The 24,152-nt window shown below is 36.4% G+C and overlaps 2 protein-coding genes and 1 long non-coding RNA gene across 6 annotated transcripts; 2 read left to right on the top strand and 1 right to left on the bottom strand.

The window, feature by feature from the left end:
- Window positions 1–2,286: 2,286 nt before the first annotated feature.
- LOC112173638 (UPF0496 protein At4g34320) lies at window positions 2,287–5,361 on the top strand. Of its 3 annotated transcripts, none has more exons than XM_024311326.2 (2): window positions 2,287–2,385; window positions 3,964–5,361. In XM_024311326.2, exon 2 carries the CDS (start codon window positions 3,979–3,981, stop codon window positions 5,104–5,106), a length of 1,128 nt encoding a protein of 375 aa, XP_024167094.1. In that variant the 5' UTR covers window positions 2,287–2,385; window positions 3,964–3,978; the 3' UTR covers window positions 5,107–5,361. The 3 variants fall into 3 exon arrangements, with proteins under 3 accessions (XP_024167094.1, XP_024167092.1, XP_024167090.1); XM_024311324.2 differs by lacking the exon at window positions 2,287–2,385 and adding an exon at window positions 3,230–3,710 and having other exon boundaries at window positions 3,868–5,361; XM_024311322.2 differs by lacking the exon at window positions 2,287–2,385 and adding an exon at window positions 3,231–3,710.
- Window positions 5,362–17,735: 12,374 nt separating this feature from the next.
- Window positions 17,736–19,074, top strand: LOC121049802. 2 transcript variants are annotated; one of them, XR_005801359.1, is made up of 4 exons: window positions 17,736–18,242; window positions 18,475–18,519; window positions 18,647–18,685; window positions 18,764–19,074. It is a non-coding gene; the product is annotated as an uncharacterized LOC121049802 (long non-coding RNA). The 2 variants fall into 2 exon arrangements; XR_005801360.1 differs by lacking the exon at window positions 18,647–18,685.
- A 1,355-nt stretch (window positions 19,075–20,429) lies between these two features.
- On the bottom strand, window positions 20,430–24,152 carry LOC112174654 (probable 1-acyl-sn-glycerol-3-phosphate acyltransferase 5). The gene is made up of 4 exons (XM_024312454.2): window positions 24,027–24,152; window positions 22,903–23,684; window positions 22,558–22,688; window positions 20,430–21,085 (listed from the first exon to the last, which is right to left on the bottom strand). The coding sequence occupies exons 2-4, from the start codon at window positions 23,466–23,468 to the stop codon at window positions 20,646–20,648; spliced, it is 1,137 nt and encodes a 378-aa protein (XP_024168222.1). The 5' UTR covers window positions 23,469–23,684; window positions 24,027–24,152; the 3' UTR covers window positions 20,430–20,645.

The following is a 24,152-nucleotide window of genomic DNA, read 5'->3' as shown; positions in this document are numbered from 1 at the left end:
GTTTTGTAATTTTGAAGAGAAAATGCGAATTCAGATTCGACATCATTTGATATTGTAAAAAATAAAATTTGTATTTTACTCTAAGAAGATTGGTAAACACTTCATTTTAGAGTTTTGTTGTCATTTGATCTTGTATTCCGTGCATTTTCTTTTTTGAGTAAGGGAAGGGGCCGGAGACAGAGAAGAGAGGGAGTACTAGTGATGTAAATTAGAGTCTTGAGATAAATAGCGAGATTAACGTTTTTCAATTTTGAAGAGAAAAAAGGGACTCGAACTTGATATCGATCATTTGATAGTATAAAAAACAAAATTTTCATTTTACTCTAAGGAGATTGGAAAACACTTCATTTTAGAGTTTTATTGTCATTTGATCTTGTATTCCATGCATTTTCTTTAGTGCACTGACGTGCACTTGCACCAACATAAATTTAAATTCTAGAACTCTATGTCATATTGTTAGAGGAGATATTATTTAGTGCACTGACGTGCACTTGCACCAATAGAAATGAATGTTTAGATAACATCAATTATATTTTTTTTATTCAGTGTATAGAAGAATTTTCCTCATAGAGCACAAAAGTCAAGAAATACATATTAGTGGCAACGTAAAGATAACAGTCTGATAAAATCACAAATGATGCATACATATTACCACTGCCACATGCTATTTGTGCACCTATAAAATGTTAGGGCGAGATTTGGGCTTGCGAGAGAGTTACGTGAACTCTTAAAATGAGATATATCTTCTTCTTTTTCTGGTGTTACGGGCTTCACCAAACTTTTAGTACAAAAAAACCCTTATGTAACATATGTCAAAACAAGTCAATAAAAACACAGAGATAAAAGTGTAAAATAATAGAAACCAAAAAGGCATTATCCACTTACTCTTCATAGAACCACGAAAAATGCGAGCACGTACATTGCTAGTAAAACCCTCTTGAAGCGGGATTGAGGGGAGAAGGAAGAGGCTATATTATAGGATGGTTACATGATTCTTGTACAATTTGTACTCCTTGTACGTAATTGTCTTATTGGATAACTACTTTTAGTAAAGCCATTTTTAGAGATTTCGAAAACCTTAACAACTAAGCACTGCCTAGGAAAATGCATGAAGAAAAATGGTTGAGGAATGACTAATAATGAGAGGCTGTGAAACCAAAGACAACATAATTTCCGGATTGTGGATAAGTAATAACTAAATAGGAAAGTAATAATTTTATGGATAAAAAAGTTGCAAAAAATCTGAGTAGAGGTTACAAATTTGAAATAAATGGTTATATGAGTAAGTAAGAAACGTAAGGGGACTTTATTGTAAACTTCACATAAATTAAAGAAATATATGATCCGAGTAAATGACACGAGTTCAATACAAGTCGCCATAGCACGCTGATTGTGAATCTATTTAATTCTTAGATAACATTACAATAACGTGTCGACATTATTGTAAAAGTTAGATAAATTTATATAAAACAAAATCCAAGTACAAGATACGAATTCAATAGAGACCGCATCACTGATCACTCCACCATTGATTGAGGCATCTTTTTAATTTTCAGATTGCATGATCATAACGTGCCAGCTTATTGTAAATATCACGTAAATTACAGATTACAAAATCTAAGACAATACGAATCGATTGGAAAGTAAATGATGATAGCAATCTTTCTACACTACAAGAAGAGCATAGAGACCCAAAATTTACCCCCGAAATACACTGCAATTCTTTTGTCCACATGAAGTTACTTTTTCTTTTTTCATAATTGGATAATCTTTAATGATGACTTGTTAAGATAAGAGTTGAATAATTCAAGCAGCAAAAAAAAGAAAAAAGAAAAAAAAAAGGAGCGAGAGAGCGTTACGAAGTTGGCATGTGACGTAGCTTGGAATGCTTTTGAAATCTCCCATGGGCGGTAACCACTAAATTTGCAACGCGTGTCACAAAGCATGACGTGTCGACCGTAGAAGGTTCTGGGCCCACACTCTACAAAGCGGGTGGGTCGGAGCACGCGGTATGACCCAGCTAGCAGCACAACAGCTTTGCTTTTCCTACTCGTCCAAGGAGTTTTACCACGTAAAGCACCCTCCGATTTTTGCTAGTTTTACGAAACTACCATTTACAGAACTACCGTTGGAACCTGTTGAGTTCCAAACTGAATGACTTCTTACAAAAGCTAGAGTTACCTGATCCATTTTGGTAAATTTACAGGTTCTATTTCTTGCTTTCCACGTTGCTTTCTGGGTTCGAAAGTATATAAATAGATGCAATGATGGTGCTGCCGACCATTTAGAAATCTAAACCAGCCTTCATTCTCTTTCAAGTTTGGAGTTCTCTCATCAACTGCCTACCCATCTTGATTTTACCAACTTGAAGCATAGCAAAATCAGGTACCTTTCCCTTCATTCCGAATCTTTCCTTCTGTTGCAAAATGACCAAAAGTATCTTAAACAATGGACTATATGTCTCTATTTCTTAATCATTACAATCACGAACATTAGTACGTATTTGGAATTCATTTTCATACTCACTCATCTCTTTTTGATGTTACCAGTTGTGTATATGTGGTCAATCAAAGAAACTTTTGGTCAATTATCAATGAATTTATAGACACGAACGAGAAAAACATAGTTCTCTTCCATTAGATCTAAGAACTACTAGTGGCCAACTACAATGACTAATTACTTATCAAAAGAACCCTACTCAATCATGAAATTTGTTTGAAGTAGTATTTGTTAAACCCAAGATTCGTAATTATATGGTTTATACAAAATTGTAAGCATGAGTTGTTTACTACGAGTACTTCAATATTTACCGTACGTTCTCTTTGATAATAGAAAATCTGAATATCTTTACCAAATTTTATGATTTACTTTTATAATTTATACATTTATTTTTTTTTTCTTTCGATTTATTTTATGCATTCTATGCTGTTTCATCAATAAATTTTTATCATTCACAGTTTATACAAAAGTAGTTAGAAATTGGTATTGTGATTTTCCTTTGCATTTCTCAAGGATATACACCAATTCATTTTTTTTGGGGGCAAAAACAGAAAACGAAAAAGGAAATTGGATAAGTTTAAATTTTAAATTTGCAATATTTCGGATAAGAAAAATGGTGAGGTCATTTCGGTCATTACAGCCAGCGGGTCCTTAAAAGTGTAAAGTGTGAAAACGTCTTTCATTGAAGACTTTTGTTTGTTTCCAAATGATGACGACTTCAAGTTGTCCTCTGTTGCTTGCTATTATGACTACCACGCCAAATCTTCGCTCCTAAGCTTTCTTCTTCTTACTCCCTCCTCTTCTTCTTCCTAATCATTCATCGATTCTCTCTCTAGAAACCATAATGCGGTGCTTCCTTGGCTTCGGTAACTGTTGCTTTGCGCCTTAAAACTGAGATAGACAAAAAGATAAGGCCTAAAACCACAAGGGTCTTCAGGGAACGAGGAGGACCTTGCTTCCCGCGTTTTCCATGCCCTTTTCACTCTTCTCTCTCATGCGTGCAAGCTATCCCCAACCCCAACATCTAAAACCCCCAACCCAACTTTTTTGTTGGGTCACACAAAAGTTTCAAGCTTTCCTCTAATTTCAGCTCTCAATTCTCTTTCTTTCCTCTTTGATTTGCTTTGTTTCCGTTATTTAAACAGAACCCATCTTCCATCTCCAAAGAGTTTCCTTGTTTGTGCCCACCAGCTGTTCGATAAAATTCCCAGGTTAGATGTGTTATCTTATTTTGTGAGGTGGGTTTTTGGAAAAGCTTTGAAAGTTTGGAGCTTTGGATGCTTTTGTGGTTTTCTTGTACTAAAAGTTGAGATTGGAATTTGGGATTGGAGATTCTAATTTGGTTCTGATTCATGGTTTTTTGTTTAGCTTCTGCATGAGAAAGAAGGGTACAATTAGCAAGCTGGCCAAGTTTCTAAGCTGACTTCTGGGTTTGTTCTGTTTTTTTCCTTATTGTTTGTCTAGATCTGAGTTGAAGCTATGGGAAGCCATATGAGCAAGAGGACTGCCACTGAGACATCGTCGTCTGCTATAAATCTGACCACTTTTCAGTACACAACTGATCAGTTGAGCTCATATGAGGCTGCTTGCAAGGTTGATGCTGACTTGCAGTCGTTTGATACCAACCTCCAAAACCGAACCAATCAAGTTATCACCACTCTTGCAGCAGGAGTTGAAGTTCGAGCTCTGTCGTTCGATTCCTTGAAACAAGTGACGGAATGTTTATTGGAGATGAACCAGGAGGTTGTCAAGGTAATATTGGAATGCAAGAAAGACATTTGGAAGAATCAGGAATTGTTTGAGCTGGTCGAGGAGTACTTTGAGAATAGCTTGCAGACTCTGGACTTTTGTACTGCATTGGAGAAGTGCCTGAAGCGAGCTCGTGATAGTCAACTGCTCATTCTTGTTGCCCTTCAACAATTCGAGGAGGAAACTGAGGTGGGAGGCAGTCGGTACACAAGGACAATGGAGGAGTTGAAGAATTTTAAGACTGCTGGTGACCCTTTTACTGAAGAGTTCTTCCAAATGTTTCATACTGTTTACAGGCAGCAAATACAGATGCTTGAGAAGTTGCATCTTCAAAAGAACAAGCTGGATAAGAAGCTCAAGTACATCAATGCTTGGAGGAAGGTCTCGAGTATCATATTTGTTGCCACTTTTGCTGCAGTCTTGATTTGTTCGGTTGTGGCAGCAGCCATGGCTGCTCCGCCTGTCGCAGCAGCTCTGGCTGCTGCGACTTCTATCCCCGTTGGTTCAATGGGAAAATGGATTGACTCTTTGTGGAAGAATTATCAAAGTGCTATGAAGGGTCAGAAGGAAGTAATTAGCTCAATGCAAGTGGGTACTTATGTTGCCATCAAGGACTTGGACAGCATTCGAGTTCTGATTGACCGATTGGAAATTGAAATTCAGTCGCTCATGGATAATGCAAGCTTTGCTATTGAGCAAGAAGCAGTTAGGATTGCAATAGAGGAGATTAAGAAGAAGTTGGGAGTATTTATGAAGAATGTTGAGGAATTGGGATCTCAAGCTGATATGTGCAGCCGAGACATTCGAAGAGCAAGGACTGTGGTTCTGCAGAGGATTATCAAGCATACCAACAACTGAAAACTTGACCCATCCTTGATGTTCAACCAGGTGCTGTTTTGATGTTGGAGGATTCTAAAGTTATGTGACTTTCTGTTTTTTTCATCATATTTGTTTATTTTTAGTTTGTACCTTGAATCCAGTCAATTGGATGGATTTATGTATAAAAATAATCCAAGACTCATACTTTCAGCCTTTCTCAAATGTTAGGAAGCAACTGACTTGTAGTTCCTTTGACGTTATGATTAGTCTTCAATCTAATTATTGGTTACTAGATGTGTTGGTGTATTATAGCAGTTGGTAATTAAACTATTTCTGGTGTCCATATTATCTCATGGATATGATACCATAATGTGGTGCCTGAATATCTTGAAGATATTAACCTTAGAGGTCTCTTTCCTGCATGGCTATATATTAGTTGCCCAGATACGCCTATCTATTTCTATACACGTAGAGTAAGGTTAATATGTCATCTCTTCCATTGTTGGGTTTGTATACAATGGTGGTCAGATCCATATGACGGCCAATAAAGGGACTCGATTGCCCTCACTTTAAATTATTTCTCCCATCAAGTTGTTCAAATAGCTCATATTTCCTTTGAGGGTGGCATGCTTGATAAAATGCCTCAACGAAACTGAGGCGGGGCGTGTGATCTATATCTTAGGAACAATAAGATATAGATCACACGCATTATGACTAAAGAATACAAATATACAATCACGAGTATAAACACATTATAAAAGTAGCATGCTAGATCAACTCTAGTTTAACAAAACATGAAGAACATACTTGATAACTAAGCCATGGATGGAAGTCTTGGTCTTCTGCATGCAGTTGCTCTATGTCCGAGAAATCTCACAATGCGGCAAGAGACTACGGAACAGAGAGGACCTCGACTCAAGTTTAACAGGTTCCTATCCATAAATGAATCCTATTTGGTAATCAATTTTAAGTTTCTCTAATCAACATAAATCTAGATCCACATTATAACATGATTGGAATCTCTAAATAATGTGGATCGGTTGTATCTAGTTTCTCGTGACAAGTAATGCAAGTCAAATTCTTACACGGGGTCCCAAAATTCCTCGAGGAGCTTCTTGCCTCCAAATGAAGAAAAAATCGTAGATCTCTGCTGCTGGTTCTAAACTCATTAATCATTAAATAAATTTCTACATATAGGCAGCTCTTAGGCTGATGGTTTGAACATGTTACTTGTGGTTGCCCATTTAGGTATCTTACTTTTATCTTACTTTTGCTTAATTGATAAGATCACATGTCCATTACTAATAACTCATTAATATATCCTTTCTCAAAAAAAAAAAAAACTCATTAATATATCCAATAATGCTTAGTAATATGTCTTTAATAGCTAGTATTGTTAGTGGTTGTCAATTGCTGATGTCTACGAGTCTTATAGGTTATACGCAATGCATGGCTGCTGGTGCATATGAGGGTCAGCACGAAGGGAATTATTCCTACTTTCCATCACTAAATTGATCAGACAACTCAAACTACGTACGATAATTCTTGGTAGATAGGCTGCTGAATAAAATGCCTCAAAGAATGAGGCGGGCGGGGAAGCAAAAATTTCTCAAGCAGCTTCTTCGGCTCTTCATCAGCACGAAGAAAAGTCTCCTAGAATTGCTGACGAATTGTCTACAGCGCTCGTTGAAACACTGTTGAAATAGAAGCTTGACTTGGACATCATAAACTCTTACTAATTAATTCAGGTACAAATTCATTTTTCTATTTGACTTGACTTGTCAAACAAAAACAACCTTACGCAATGATCAGATATCATTTTCCAGTGCCTTTGTAATGTCTCTTGCGTTCTGCAGTTACTAACTTGTAGCATTTTCACCATCTACCGTTATAGACAACAATGCAAATACGTTTATTTGCTTTCACGTTTCCACCGGATCCAATTCCCGACGACTTGTCAACATAATTATTTTCTGTAGCATTTTCAGCAACTGCAGTTACAGACGTACGGTGCAAAGATTCCTGGAAATTGGACTCGGGGACCTCTCGCACCCTATGTCTGAATTTTATACCACTAGAGTAATATAGACTAAATGCTTGTAGTATATATGGGTGTGAATGATAGTAACTAGCTTATCTCTCGATTCTTACCGGCCAGATACCATTTATGCAGACCATCCATCCCGAAACTGAGGATATGGTACATGTTTGAATTGTTGGAAAATATGGACTTCACATTATCTCATAGCATTAAGTAAATGATAACTGATTTAGTTTAAGATAAATAACAAGAAATAATATGTAACTAGATAGAGTTAAAGCATTATATTTCTTGTTATGTATCTTAAACTAAATCAGTTATCATTTACTTAATGCTATGAGATAATGTGCAGTCCATATTTTCCAACATGAATGTGGTACAGAATGTAAAAGAGTGTGTCTTGCGAATAATTAGTTGATGTAAACACTTGTGTCTTGCGAATATTTTCAATATTTTCCATATGGTTACTGCAAGCACTATCAACAAGCCACACATTCTCACTCACTTGTGTAGTTGCAGCATAGCTGACAGAGAACATGTTGGTATCACCTTGTTCTTCAATGCAGTTTGCTTATTGATTGCCTTTGTAGTTGCAATCCTTCTTGACATGACCAAACCTATGACAATTTGTACACTTTGGTTTTCCTTTAAACCCAGTATGAAGTTTTGAACAAATAGAACACTTTGAATAACTTGAACTGCTACTTCCTTTATTGTTTTTCTTCACTAACTGATCTGATTTGCCTTCCCATTTCTTGCCTTTATTTTCCCAGTTCTTCTTCATCTTTTGTTTTCCCTTTTCTGAATTAGAACTAGGTGCACTACTAGAGAAAACCCAATCAACAACAAAATCAATTTGTCTCTAAAAGATGAGAATTCGTCCCAAAAGAATGTTTGAGACGGAATCATTTTGTGGCTAAAGTCGTCTCCTAATGCTCGTCCCTAATTATTAAAGACAACGGCTGATAAATTCCGTCTCCAAATGCATTTGGAGAAGAAAATAAAATTGTCCCCTATTCAACAAAATTTCATCCCCCAATCTCATTCAAGTTGGCGGGAAAATTAACTATAAATGACGCCAATCGAATGAATAAGCGACAAAACTCATTCCTTCTCTTATTATTTTTAAAATTTAAATTATTTTCAAATTTAATGGCGCCAATCAAACGAATAGGGGACGATTAAAAATAGCCAAATAGTGAATTTGACACACAAATTTAGATACAAATGAGCAAAGACAAACCCCAATTCCATTATTATAAGACGGCTAAAGTTCAAACACTAATATAAAGGACTGCGACATAGTTTAAAATAAAACCGTCTAAACCACAATACACCAGCAACTGAATACAATATTTATAAAAAATGCATATCGAACTCGAGTACAGTATTGCATTTGCATATGAAAAACTTGAGGTGTCATAATCATTTCTTCTTGGCAATGAAGAGGCTCCACTTCTGCTCTCTAGAGTTAATCCTAACCAGCTTCGCCTTCCATTCATCAACTATATCATTATAGTCCTGCTGAATATATTTTGATTGCAAAGAATCAGAAATTTATGAATGCATAGAAATGTAATAATATAACAAATGCACAGAGAAAACGAGGAAGAAACTCACCTTAGAAAAGTCCTCAATGAATGGATCCTTGTCATTGCATCACGCAAAACTGATCAGTACGATCCTCGGCAATTACGCCATCAAAACCAGCATATGAGATTAGTATAACCATAAAGTTTAATTTTCTGTCAAGAAAATTTAAATACTAGAGTGTAAAAGGTGGGTTGAGCAAAAATAATCAAGTGAATAGTACAGAATGCTCTTTCCCAAGGAAGCAATCCAATAGCTGCAGTCATATCCATTACTATGCTATGTATAGATAAATGGCATCTATATTTTCAGGTAGATACTTGGAATTTGGTTTAGTTTACTGTACTGATTGGATATGATATTGGGAGGAAGACCAACATATCGAAGAAGAGGAACCAAGAGAGAGAGTTTTGCACCAACAATTAGTCCATAATTAGCACACAAAGCTTGAGGGATAATCTGGAAAAGATGAAAAAAGAAAAAGAAAAAAGATGAGTAAATAAAACTGATTCTTCATGCCTAATTACATAACTAAAAGTAGAGGCATTTCAAAATGCAAACTCTTGCCTCCGTAAAAGCAAGTACAGGAATGACTGCAGCAAAGATAGTAGGCCATGCTGGGACAATTGTGTCCAAGAAAATAGGAAGTGCCTTGCATAACACAATGCCTAGAATCAAATCACATGTCTTTAGGATACATGTCTGCATAATGCATAGTGAGTATAGTCAGCATAACTCTCCCCCATTTATTGATATTCAGTATTGTAGCCTAGTTTTAGGCGTGGCTGAGACATCAAGAATGAAAATCAATACAAAAAATTGAGTAAATATTGTTTGGCTCCAGTTTTGTTGCAGCTGGTCAACAGTCTCTTTTCTGCGCGGGCGTGCCAGCACCGTTCTGGTGCGGTCGTCGGGGGTGTCCCTTGACCTGACTTCTTTCAAGAGATTGTGGACGAGGAGAGCACCAACCTCGTCATGGGATTCTTTGTGCCTCGTGGCGAGGACTTTTGCTGAGCTTCTTGAAAATCACAATCGATACTCAATATTGTAGATCGAGCAGAGCGAGAACCACCGGGAAATGAGGAGAACTTGCTAAAGAAAGAGATTGTAGAAGAAAAATATATCCAAGGAAAAAGAGAAAAGCATCTAGCTTTCTTCATGTGGGTAGGAAACATGAACATGTGAATATTGAGCTGTTTTTAGGTCAGTTTCTGCCCCTTTATACCTTCAATTATTTCTCCAACAAGACTTCATTATATGCCTTCGACTTCTTCATATGAAATGTTCCACTATGAGTATAGATCATCCTGACAAATTTTCAGATTTTTATTCCATGCGGTTGGGCCGAAAATGCTGCTGGACCTCTTACAGGTCCAGTTTTCCAGTTTTGCTTCTGTAGAAAATTGGGCTGATTGTTTGAAGGCTTTCCACTTAAATTTAACTCTGGCACTCTTCATAAGAAATGATCCTTGGGATGTCTAGTATTAATCTGGAAAGTTTCAGCTCATTTCGATTTCATTTGGTTAGTCTGCCTCCCCTCCTTCCTTGTTTAGCTCGGTTTCTCCTAGCCGAAGTAGGAAAATATGCTAAAGTTGACTTTTCATACTTCCATAGTAGGCTTTATTTAGCCTCTAAATATATATTTCGAACTTGTCGACAATATATATCTTAAGCCACTGATATTGGCTCAATTTCTCCACGACGTGCCTTGTTAGGCCAAAATGTTCATTTTGGGTCCAAACACTTACAGCTCGCATAATTCTCCATAGTAGGCTTTATTTAGCCTCTAAATAATATATTTCGAACTTGTTGACAATATATAGCTTGAGCCACTGATATTGGCTCAATTTCTCCAAGACGTGCCTTGTCAGACCAAAATATTCATTTTGGGTCCAAACAAATATTTCTTCTTTTTTTTTCTCTTTTACTTAGGATGCACATAATGAAAGTAAAATCCATTTGCTTTTAACCATTTGCATCTCTTCCGATGCTATCCACCAATCGAGGATCAAGAAGTGGTGGATACTTCACATTTATGGGACGATATAAATGACAATTCACAGAAGCAAGAAGAGCCTGCAACATAAGGGGAGCGGAACTTTAACAATGATATGTAAGTGAAAGAAGAAGCGTAGATTTGAAAAGGTAGGAGAGACAGTGTTGAAGAGAAAAAAAAAACAAGACATAATGGTAAAAATGTAACCTCATAAAACTCCAAAAAGTTTAGTTTGATATTGAAGTCAATATCATCAGTCAAAACTTGCTGCAAAGGGTGAGGAGTGAAATATGCGATCAATTGCCTGAACATACAAAAACAAAACCATATGAATTAAATCCTATCCATAGCACAAGATGCAAGATTAAAGAATTAAAGAAACAGTATTGCACCTAATATTATATGCCTTTTTAACAGACGAGGGAAGGAAGCAAACAAAGTCAATAAAAATTTCCAAGCAACAAAGTCTACCAAGAGCCTATTTGACTAACACTGTAACTGATGAATCGAAAATCGAAAATCACACAAATGAGCTACCTTCAAATTATGAACAACTAACATTTGACACACAGAACACACTTGCATATGAAAATTGAAAAATTCACACTCCTATTCATTACACTAAACTCAACAATTCAAACACTTTTTCCAAAACACTTCATTCAAATGCTCAATCCTTCACCTTGGGCAGTCATATTCTCAAAGCGAAGCACTTTTGATATGAAGTTCACACTAGACCTAAGGAAAAATCCAAATGCAAATATTCTAAATTCGAAATTGAGCATTGCAATATGATCTCCATTACAATCGATATAGCAGAATAGAAAACGAGAATTCTAGGGGGGGGGGGGGGCGACGAGACCAGAAGGATCGCCACCTAACTACGTACCCACGAGATCGAGAAGATTTCGATCAAAAACCCTAAGCCCGAATTTCCCTAATGCCTGAAGAAATTCCTATCCTTTATTACCTTTTATTAAAGATAAAAATGTATCTTTATTTTTTTTATTTGTAATGTTACTTGTTTATCCTTTTCCATTAACGTAGTTTTCATAGTGTCTCTATAAGGGGTATTTACGTAAAAAATTATGTCTGAGTTAACAAACACATTTTAATAGATAAAATAATTAAAATAAAAGAATCCTAATAAGCTATTAGAATTAGGAATAATAGAAATAAAAGAATCCTCTAATACACTAAATTTTTTTTTTTTTTCTTATTTTTTCTTATTTGAAAAGAGGATCAAAGGGTTTCACTCCTGCCCCCATGGTGACTCGAACCCATGACTTCGTACATAGGTAGTGGGTACTCTAATCACTGAGCTAACACCACTTCGTCCAACCTCTAATACACTAAATTCTTTTCATATAAAAGATGATCTAGAGAATCCGGATTTTCAAAAAAGTTCTCTTAGGTTGTTAATAGTAGTCAGCGATGCAGTTGTCTTCTAGTCGAGTCTCTAACCTTATGATGACATTAACAAACAAAGATTACCAGTACCAAAACTAAAAAAAGACTAAAATTTTGACCATAATTTGAGATTTGGTGTACTAAATGAGGAGAAAAGAAACTTAGAGAGGCGAGATAGATGAGAGGGATTGTATGATAGAGACACTACTGCTGGGAGGTATTGGTGTTTGGAGGTTCGTACGAGGAAGTTGCCGAGTAGTGATCGTAAAATAGTTTGAAGAACTGAGTTAAATGGAGAGGATATTTATATGTAAGATCGAAACTATATCGTTTTAATCCCAATGAGTCGCTATACACTATTTATTTTTGCCAACCCCTGTCCAAATGAAAAGTTATAAAAGGAAAAATACCGCCAACAAAATTAGGGACAAAATTTTTCTCCCCTAATTCTTTTCGTCCAAAATTTGAAATTCAGTGCAACTAACCGCTTGAATTTTACCACTTATTTGCGAAACCTAAAATGCATAGGAGACTAAATTAAATTTCGTCCCTAATTAAATTTTGGGACAAATATTTTTTTGTCTCTAATTGAAACTTATTTGTCTCTAAATAGCGTTGGACAGAGAGTTTTGAAAAACAAAACTTATAGGGACAAAATAATTTTTTTCGTCTCTAATCATGTGTTTGGGGGACGAAAAATTGGTCCGTCCCGAAAAGATTTGTCTCCAAAGGGGTTTTCTCTAGTAGTGGTGGCTCATCATTTTTCTGATTTGAGCTAAGACTCAGTGTTTGAAAAGCTTTCTCAGATGGTTCATCATGGCTCATTAACCTCTGATCAAAAGCCTTAAGTGTCCCCATCACATCTTGAACACCAAGAGTTTTCATATCCCTAGTCTCCTCTATAATACAGATTATAGCATCATATTTTCTATTTAGACTCATAAGGATCTTCTAGACTACTCTCTTCTCCTTAATGGATTCACCATAGGTTTTCATTTGATTTACAATATCAGTCAGTCTAGTACTGTAATAATTTAGCACCTCAGTTTCATTCATTCTAGTATACTCAAAATCTCTTCTAGACTACTCTCTTCTCCGTAATGGATTCACCATAGGTTTTCATTTGATTTACAATATCAGTCAGTCTAGTACTGTAATAATTTAGCACCTCAGTTTCATTCATTCTAGTATACTCAAAATCTCTTCTCAATGATTGAAGTTTAACAGTTCTAACCTTTTCTGAGCCTTTGAACTCAAGCAGCAGAACATCCCAAGCTGCTTTCGCTATTTCTTCATTTGAGATTCTTGGAAAGATCTCGTCTGAGACTGATTTTTGTAGTGTTCCTAGAGCTTTTGCATTTTTCTTTATGTTTGTCTTCAGCTCCACTCTCTAAGCATTAGACATATTTTCAATTTCTAAAACTGTATAGCCTTCATCCACATAACTCCATAGTTCATGGGAGATGAACATGGTTCTCATCTTGATCATCCAGAAGTCGAAATTCTCTCCACTGAAGATTGGATCTCTGATTTCCGATGAGTTGCTTGAACTAGCCATATTAGATCAGTACCTTGTGTTTGATTTTTTTTTTGATCCAACGGTTGATACGACCCAGTTGATATTGATCAACAGAGCTCTGATACTATGTTAAATATATTTGTAAAATTTTGATTGGCTTCTACTTTGTATTTGAACAAAATATAATTGAAACCACAACTTGTTGATTTGATTAATTTGTTGTAGCAAATGAAGCATGAACAGATCAACTTAACCCAGCAAACTTGTGTACTTGAGTTTTTGAACTTGTTCACACTTTTACATCAACCAACACTTCCCTTATATAAGGTATATGATTAACTTACAAAATATCTAAGATGAAAGAATATTAAACTAGATTAAAAGTACTTTAGATACAAAATATCTAGCTTAATTTTAGTAGAGCAAACAGGAATACAAGTGGCTGTAAAATATCTTTCACCGTAGCTAAGACTTTCACCGCAGCATGTTTCGTGACAGCGAACAGACTTAGTTATTCCTCGAACTATTATTCGCGAACATTACTTCTTAGCGAACTTGCTACTTATTTTTCCCCGCAGTGGAGTCATCCTCGCGAACGTACTTTAGCAAACATTCGCAGCAAACTCACTTCGCGAACGCATTCATCTTTCGAATGCACTTTAGCGAACATTTGCGGATGGAGTAGGAAAGCATTAATTCTATCAGCATTGTGGTCGTTCTTGGTTATTTATATTGATGATTATGTTGATCCAGTGATCAATAATTTTTTTATAACCTGTTTTGTAACTCCTTTGACAAGTTCGATCTAGACATAAGTTGGAGATGCCCTGGTAACCACTAAAATACTAAATAAGCTTTATGAGGTTAAAAAAATTTAAGTGTGTAACTCAGATATATTGGCTGATGTAGGTTTTTGAGCCATGATGTGGCTAATGGCTTAGAGGCAATTCCCATTCGGGCTAGAAAACCGGCTGACTCTAACACTTTATCCGAAGATTTCCGGTATATAAACAAGATGATAATTGGAAAAAATGTCATTCAGCTAGAGGACTATATTGGGTGCAATTGCCGACCAAAGTGTGTAGCCAACAGTTGTCCTTGCATTCAGCTTAATGGCTCCTTACCATATAAGCTTGGCAGGTGAGAATTTGTTTATGCTGGAAATGTAGATAGTCAATATTATTATTTAGCAATATACTAATATCGTAGTTCGATGAACTTACTTATGATGTACCACTTATGTAGACTATCTGACCCTAAAGACATAGTGTTTGAATGTAGTAAAAGATGTTGTTGTGGACCTAATTGTGTCCTACGGAGTTCTCAAAATCAGTTGAAATACCCACTTGAGCTTTATCATACAGTAGATAAGGGATGGGCTGTTAGGACACTGTCAACTATACCCACTGGTGAACCACTGTGAATATCTAGGATTGCTTAGAAGGATAGAAGATCTAGATGATGGTGCAACATAGACGAATTTTTACCTATACGACACATTGACTGCCTCCAACAATTGAAGGAAAAAGGGTTAATGCCTCATTCTTTTAATATTCTCTTTACTTAATTTTATATTTCTCATAGTCACCCTTCTGGTGAAAGGACAGTTCGAGTTAGCGGAGATAATCCCGTTAGAAAGATGAACATGTTCAGGTGCTTCAAAGGTTCCTTTGTCAGCTAATAATTAACCCAAAATTTGATCTTCCATATTGGTCATTTGTCTCTTTCCTTCTATTCAACTTTATCCGTTTTTTCTGATAGAATTAATGGTTTCCTACTCCATCCGCGAAAAGTTCATGAAGTGAGCTCGCCGCGAATATTCTCTAAAAGTGCGTTCACGAGATGAGGTCACTACGGCGAAACGTTTGCGAGGTAAGTTCGTCGCGAATGTTTGCTAAAAGTGCGTTCGCGAGATGACATCACTGCGGGGAAAAGTAAGTCGCAAGTTCACTGAGAAGTAGTGTTCACGAATAACAAATCGCGGAATAACTAAATCCATTCGCTAAAGGTTGAGTCCGTTCACTGTCGCTAAACATGCTGCGGTAAAGTCTTAGCTGCGGTGAAAGATATTTTACAGCAACTTGTATTACTGTTTGCTCCACTCAAATTAATCTAGATATTTTGTATCTAAAATACTTTTAATCTAGTTTAATATGCTTTCATCTTAGATATTTTGTAGGTTAATCTTGTACCCTATATAAGGGAAGTGTTGGTTGATGTAAAAGTGTGAACAAGTTTAGAAACTCAAGTACACAAGTTTGCTGAGTTAAGTTGATCTGTTCATTCTTCATTTGCTATTGCAAATTAATCAAATCAATAAGTTGTGATTTCAATTATATTTTGTTCAAATACAAAGTAGAAGCAATTAAAATTATATATAACAACATCCAATAGTTTCTTTCTGAGTACTTGTTCTCGAAAGATTTACTTTTTCATTTTTACCATCATTTGTCTTTCATACTAATACAATTATGTATTCATTTATTTAATTTAACAGACGACATCAAATGCTATACCAGGACTTGAGTCGGTGAAGATGGATCAGGTTAACAATGATCCTGAGTTTACAATCGATGCAGCCCACCGTGGAAATATTTCTCGATTCATTAATCATAGCTGTGAACCGAATCTATATACCCAGTGTGGCAGTGTGTCACACACAGGCACCCTGATATCACTAAAGCCATGCAACAAGCTCGGGTCATACTTTTTGCAAAAAGGAAGATAGAGAGTTTAGAGGTTTGTTTCTTTATCAAAGTCTTAGTTTTAATTGTTTAACATTCAAGAAGTAATAAGTACTGTGTTGTAGTGAAACTAAGTTCAATGTTTATATGGATTCAAATTTGAGATTTTCCTATTGGTGTAGCTGACAGTTGTTTGTACCGCCTGATAGGAGCTTTCTCTTTTTTACGGCTATCCAATTGATTGTCTCAAGGACGAAGAGGGCAAAGTCATTAAGAAGGACTGCTATTGTGGTACACCAAAACGCTTAATTTAGGTGAGATTGTGTTTATTGAAATCCAAATGCATCTCTTACATATGTTTTTGTTTGGATCAATTAGTTTAAGGATAAAAAAAAAAAAAAAAACGGAAAAAGGGATGCCAACTATTGAGCACCACTTCATCAGTTTCTCTTTAAGCCTGTAGATAAAGACTTATGCCCACTGTTGAAAATATACTATACAAACACATCATTTGTCACAAGTACTCTCTAAGCTTTCATTCTCCACAGCTCCATCGTAGTTAGTTCTCCTGGTATAGAGTGAATGAGTAATGTAATTAGAGTTCAAGAGACCAACACTCATCACCTTCACATAGACTAATTTCTTCCCCTTTAAGACTAAGGCCATAGAGGCATGGCCAGTTTCCCACAGATAAGTGTCACCCAATGCAATTCGTTCACTTGACCCTTACATGTTTGGTCCTGCCACATCTGTGGGTCAAGTTCTGAGACTATACAAGTCTACGACGTAATTCAAAACAGCCGGTGGTTTTGGGTGCTTTAGTGTACCTACATGTCTGGAAAAATATACTGTATTAGTGTATTGTACTGTATATATGATCATTGACGAAATGTTGTGGTTGTATTTTTATATTATCATTACAGTTGCAGTTTTTTGGTTGCAGGTTGAGCGTGAGTGCGGGTTATATGCTTACTGTGGTCAGTGTGGTGAATCAAATTGGACAAAATCATACCAGCAAAAGTCCTGAAATTTTTTGAAAAGATTTTGTTTATTTCATTTTATATAATCTGCCTACTCAAGTAATACGCCACTTTATCTCGAGACCATGGTTAAGAATAATGTATGTTAATAAGCAAAGAATTATCCAAGAAATTATACTGATATGCTTGTCACTCGGTGATGTAGGAATGATCAAACCAGTCTTGAAGTCAAAGTCAACAATCAAGTCAAGGCTTCTCCAAAGTCCACGTTTAAGGCTGAAATTGTTCAGCAAGAAACCGAGTCAGCCAAGCCTAACTAATTAGCTGAGCTTAACTAATTAGGGTTAATTAGTAACCAATTAGTCATGATTAGTTACAGGTTTTGCTATATAAAGTCAAGCATTGTTACAGTGTAACACTTCAAGTTTAATCAAGCAATTACATCACTATTCTCAATTCTCTCTCTCTCTGTTACACTCTCTCCTTCCTCATCTTCTTCCTCATCTTCTTCTTTCATCAAAATCCTACTTTCAGTAGGTGACCGGTTTAGTTAAAAGCAAATTATTGCACTAGTCATTTGTTATAATAACAACTTTTCATATAGATTCAAATATAACCTCTTCATTCAATAATAATTAAGGTTACAATTGTTTAGGTCATCGTTAATGACCTTCATTAGCCAGTCTGCAGGCCCTGCATTCTCTAGGTTGGAAACTGATTTTTTTTTTTTTTTTTTGGGTACCACAAGCGTGTATGAGCAATTTGATTTCCTCTACCAGCAGTCCTTCCTCAGCCCAGCAACATTTTGCACAATTAACAACTCTTGCTATCCAAAAAAAAAAAAAAAACAACTCTTGGTACATCCTTGTTATCCACTTCAATTTCCACTGGTATAATACTTGATTCAAAGCAAAAACAATACCCGATTTCAACGCCAACGATTCTGGTACCAAAGGTGAGAAACAACCCTGCACCGACAGGGTTAGTCGGCTATATGCCTGTGTATGCACTCAATGTGCCTTGAATTTACTGATTTCAAAGTTTGATATGCTTCTAATAACCAGAAGGATATGATTCTTAATTTGGGATATCTGTTAAGGAGCTACAACTCTTCTAATATGCAGGCAATTTGTAATTTATGCTGGGGATATGACTTTTGCTTTTCTAATATCTAATATGATGCGCAGGAGCAATTTGCAAGACAACGAAGACATCTGCAGTGCTCTTTAGAGGTGAACTAAATTTTTTTTTTTTTTCAAATATGATAATTACGATGCGACCTATATATTGCTTCGCATTCTATTTAGTACTTGCATGTTCAATTCTTTCTGCTGAAAATATTATATACTTGGAATGCAGGACTTGACAACCCTTTCGCGAAGTCATCTTTTTCTTCATGTAACTATATTGCACATTTGGTTTCATTATCTTTCCACTTCCAGATGAAATGATTATAGATTTTCTTGGAAATGACAGGGAGACATTGTTTTTGCTTTGGGGACTTCATATAAAAAGTTAGACCTGGTTAGGAAGATTGTGAAAAGCTGTATAGTGGAAAATGCAAATCCTGCAGCTCTTGTCATGAAGTATAGGAAGGATCGATTATACCGCAAGCTCGATCAAATAAACAGAAAAATCTTTTGTAGGCTTAACCTGAAAAGTTAAACCTGATCAGTGAGATTTTTAGAAGATTTGTTGTCATGAAGCATTGTTCTGAATTCTGATCAACCGGAACCAGAAATTGATTGACTAAACTGAATTCTAGAAGCTGGTGTTTTTTGTAATATATGGTGTATATCCTATCAAAATGTTTGGCACATTTTGTATAACTGCTGACAGTGCTTCAGCTCTAAAGTGAACCTGTTACCCATCTTTTCTTTAATTTAATTAGCCTCTTCTGGTTCGTGAACAAGAAAGTTTTTTTTTTATCTTTCCCATTGGGTAGAAAATTAATATTTCCATGAATTTTCCTCACTACTGCTTGAAAACACTTGGGAAGTTGTACAGAAAGTTATGAAAAAATACGTAATTAATGCAATAAAATAATGAGAAGTGTGTAATTAATGTCAAGGAAAAATTTGTAAAGCCTTTCCAACCAAAATTTGTAGCTTTTGGTGTCCGGGGAAATGGTGGAGGGGTTAAAGGAATACATTTGTATAAAAGGGACAAGAGTTATGTCAACAAGGTGACATTGCTACCTCTAATCAAGCAATGCTATTGAAATGGGACTGGACCCTTTGGATGCAGGAAATCCCAAGTTCCCAACTACCCTTCCCTACAAGATAAACTAATTAGACATCCTTCTTTTACTTGGACTTTTGGAGACGGTTCTAGGTCAAAATCTGGGGAGATTGATGGATCCCAACCCCATTAAACTTCAGGTTTATTTTCATTGTACTCTATTACCTGTGCATTCAAAGGTACAAAGTTTAATCACTGCTTCTAGTGAGTGATTCTGCATTCCTTTTCTCATCAGTGCTACTTTCCGTGCACATGAATCACCAAGCACTCTCTCTACTCCATTGAATCCCACTGCTGGCCGTGACAGGATGGTCTGGCATCACAGTACCTTTATTCTTTAAATCTGGTTATTCGGTAGCTCAGCATTCTACAGAATTATCTAAAGCCTAATCCGGCTATAACTATAGAGGTGATACAACAGTTTTGGTCAACAATTCATGCTATCTGGGTTTTCCCTCCAGCTCTTGCGACCTCAAAGTTGTGTCTTAAGTGAGATTCTAAAGGTTACTGAAAAGCTTTCTTGATCTATTTCACCATCTATCTTTAGTAGCCTCTAGCCTCTAGGATAGATTCTTTTGGCATAGTGGTTACGGAAAAAGCAAAATAAGCATCAACCTTAGTTTTAACCCTCTTCGGAACTGAAAACTTCAACAATCTGAAAAAATCATGTCACACTATTTGGTCGGTACTCGCTGAATTGCAATTGCATTTTCAAAATCCTACATTTGGGGGAAGCTACTGAACTATTGCACCATTTTCGGTGGCCTCCTCTCAAAAGTAATGCAATATCTCAATGGAGGCAGACCAAAAATGATACAATAGTTCAGTAGCTTCCCATCAAAAGGGATAAAAAAAACAATCCTGCTGGCCAAAAGTTGCTTTTGAATGAGTATACAACAAATTTTGATATGCAAATAGAACCGTCCAGTAAAATAATAACAAACACCATACCAAGCCTGCTGGCAGAGAAAACTCTTGAATCATACAATCTAAAAGTTTGGATGCATCTACTCTGCATGAGAAGGAAACTACTTATGCTATTGCTACCCACTTAAAAATTACAACCGGTACAAAACTCATATATGGAACCTGTTGACACTCCTTCAATAATAATAATCTAAGATGATTTACAATTAAACAAGCCTTTCAAAAGGCTAACAATGGGCAATGGTCGAATATTGAAGTAAGTAGCAGATATGAGATATGCACAAACGGAAGATACATATATCTTAAACCAGATGGACGAGAAAAGGGTTAGGTATGTACACGTTCCTGTCGCGATAATTACTGCCATAAAATTGATAAGGCACTTCAGAGTAGAGAGTTCACCTTCTGTTCCTTCATGGGGAAAATGGCCTTGAGAATGAAAATCTGAGAGCAACTGGTCTTTGAAATGAAATGTATTCATTAGCCAAGTCGTAACCTCGTCTTCAGATGAGGGAATATTATCAAGTGGGATACGTCGGACATGCATATGAACTTCAGTAGGGTTCACCCCAGCGGCATTGTCGAAGAAAGTCGGACTACTAGGCCTATAGCCGATAGTCACATCATAAACTGCAGTACACAGAGAAACCAATGTACAGTGTAAGAAAATCAAGAAAAACTAGCACAATCGCCTCTGAGATGTTCTAGTAGATATAGCTAGCTAATTAACCCAACTAATGACAAACACAAAATTGATTTAGCAGGCATAATTGTCTTGCTGTAGGTTAGCCTTTAAATGTAGAGCTAAAATCATTTTACCACCCTGAACTTTACACCTAAAATCATTTGTGCCCCTAAACTTCTAATATGATAGCTTGTGCCCTTGTACTCTCCAGTGTGATTGCTTATAGCCAATACTTAACTAATCCATCAATTTCTTCATATAGTGTTGCCCACTCAAACTAGATTTTAGCTTTCAATCATGCAAGAAACACACCATTTACATGTCCAAAGCAAAAAACTGACCCTAAAGTGGACTCTCATCATCACCAATTTATGAAGAAATTGATGAATTAGTTTACTAATGGCATTGGTTGATCATATTGGAGAGTATAAGGGCATATGTGATCAAATTAGAAGTTTGGGGACACACTTGATTTTAGGTGTACAGTTAAAGGTGATAAATGATTTTAGCTCTTAAATGTACTATCCATCCTGCAATGCAAAGAACTATAGGCACCTTTGTTTTCCATCTGAATCATATATTGTCATATAAACCTTTTATCTTAAACTGGAGCATTTATTTCATTACTGGACTATACGTTTGCCGGATTTCTTAACGGGAAACTACTATCAGACAAATACAGTAATCAAGGGGAAACACAGAGCAACAAAGCAGCAAATCTTGTAACTCAAACATTACAGCCAACCCAAGTTAGTTGTGTCTATTACAAATACAATAAGCAATAAACAATGAATTCACTGTGAAAATTAACCCAAGTGTTTAATAATTTTGATCAGAAGTATTCCGATAGAATTAAGTTAAGTGGATCGGAAGATGAATGACAATAAGGAAATTCAACAGAAAATGTCATTGCCTTGAACTGTTAACAATAAGACTCTGAGGTGTCACCTTCATATTAAACAGTCCCTACACCGAAAACACATCATCAATGGATTTGTGGAAGAAAATCCACATATTCAAATACTGGGAACTCTTGGAAATAACAGGAAAGAAGGCCCCTAATTGAGTAACAACGGACTCACAGTATCGCCCAGCTGGCCATTTCTAGAAATAGGGGAAAGCCATATGAGCATAATGTTAAAGGTCCATTCTTTGAACTATTAGTAAGGAAATATAAATTCAAGAAACAGAGACTGGAAAATTTTTCATTAGGAAACAATTGAAACTACAATTCAGAAATTCCAAAAGACATGTATGTAAGTTAAGTTATAAGTATATCTAGCCAGAGATGAACCAATTTCCAGGATTATTCGCCATTCTAGAGAAGAAGTTTTAAATTTTAAATTGTACAGAAGAAACCAGGCAGGATTCAGTGAAATAAAAGTGTAAACCCCAAATAATATGTAAAGAAGGCAACCTGCATCCAAAGATCCCCTTAATTCTTCTAAACATGCATAGAAGCCCTTTGTTTTTGGAAGCAAGACATGCTTTAGTACAGGTAAGCCATGTTCAGCAGCATACTTCTGATTACGGATGCACTTCTGCTCACTGCATAAAATAGTTGGGAAGAAAAATCTCAATACATGCCTTAGATAAGAGGAAGCAGTATTTAACTATTATACATGCAAGAACACTTAACTATGATCAATCACCCTTAGATTGCATCCTTTGGTATCTTAAAATTACTCAAGACAAAATGCTCAGGAACCTAATACCAAGTCTACAATTAAAAAGGAAAGCAGAAACAAGATTGAGAAATTACGTGAAATCTGTTCCTTCTGGGAAAAGAGCAAGCCAGAGAGAATCTTGAGGATCATTTAAAGTTGAAAGCATTCGACGCATATTTGGTTCATCGACCTCCCACTTTCTCTCCACGGAAATGTACTCCATTATGTGAAACGTCCAACCAAATACAGGAAGTTTCATTAAACTACTTTTAAGGATATACTTTATGTATCCCTGCTGTCCTTTGCGCAATGCCAAGTCCCACAAATACATCCAGTCCACCTCAGTTCGATGATTTGAAATAAGCAAAATGCGTTCCCCTGTGGGAACAGTTTCCCCAGAAAAGATAACTTTAGTCCCGTTTATCTTTTCAAAAAGAACAGGCCATAAAGCTATCCAAGCACCATAGAAGACAGCTGTTACTCTTCTACTGTAAGGTATGCTAAAAATCCTAACTATAACAGCGCCCATGAAGCCAAAATACACTAACATCATGAAGGCAGTCAAAACAAGCACAATTAAGCAAACCACACCCCTAATTGCTCTCAGTGGAGTTAATGGACGGGCACTCATGGCATTATTTGAAGGCCTTTGAACATCCATATCACTCAAACTCAATCACTGCACTAAAAAATATCCGCTTACAACGGGAATACCAGGTTACACCAAATGTTCACTGATTGCAAGAAACCAAGTGAAGACAAACAAGATACTAGCAGAATATACAGGGCATCATGTTCTTGGCTTCAAGAAACGACTCCTAGGGGTTGCTGACAGTTTATATAGCCGATGCCTCGGAATAAAAACCACAAGTTAGTCCTGCATAAGGAAAGTGAGGAAGAGAGTCAGCAATGACATGTATCATGCATTCAACCCACTTTCATGGAAGGTCAACCTTAAATCATATAAAACAGTAAATGCATTCTAATGCCAATGTGCTAATCTAGCTGCTTCCCAATCAACCCAACTCAATTCAGGAAAAATCAAGCCAACTCAATTCAGGAAACCAAGACCTAATCGACGGATCTAGAATCGATTGTGAGATAGCAATTGCAGTGAGGTTCCCAAAGTAATGAAAATTCGAATCAGAAGCAAGGAAGTTAGATCGAACAGAAAGTATTGAACTTTGGGGAAGTCAGTGACGGTGGTTAGTGGTTTTACCTTGTTGCGGTGGTCTCCGAGCTTCGCTGGCTGTGAAGGAGGGACTGAGTTTGAGATGGAGTAGGAGCCTTGTTCTGCGGTGGACCCCAGTATTGCCTTGTAGAAAACTGTAAAAGGCGGTGGAAA

Source organism: Rosa chinensis, chromosome 6, assembly GCF_002994745.2.
Source record: "Rosa chinensis cultivar Old Blush chromosome 6, RchiOBHm-V2, whole genome shotgun sequence".
NCBI classification, from domain to species: Eukaryota; Viridiplantae; Streptophyta; class Magnoliopsida; order Rosales; family Rosaceae; genus Rosa; species Rosa chinensis.
Note: the sequence above shows the minus strand (reverse complement) of the source record. Positions and strands in the feature narration are given on the sequence as shown.

What these genes read in the sequence shown, in the direction of transcription:
- LOC112174654 (XM_024312454.2), bottom strand. Translation starts at nt 23,468, where the DNA reads ATGGATGTTCAAAGGCCTTCAAATAATGCCATGAGTGCCCGTCCATTA. An exon ending in CCAGAAGGAACAGATTTCAC is followed by an intron (nt 22,689 to 22,902) that starts GTAATTTCTCAA and finishes TATTTTATGCAG; the next exon opens with TGAGCAGAAGTGCATCCGTA. An exon ending in AAGGGGATCTTTGGATGCAG is followed by an intron (nt 21,086 to 22,557) that starts GTTGCCTTCTTT and finishes TGTGTACTGCAG; the next exon opens with TTTATGATGTGACTATCGGC.
- LOC112173638 (XM_024311326.2), top strand. Translation starts at nt 3,979, where the DNA reads ATGGGAAGCCATATGAGCAAGAGGACTGCCACTGAGACATCGTCGTCT.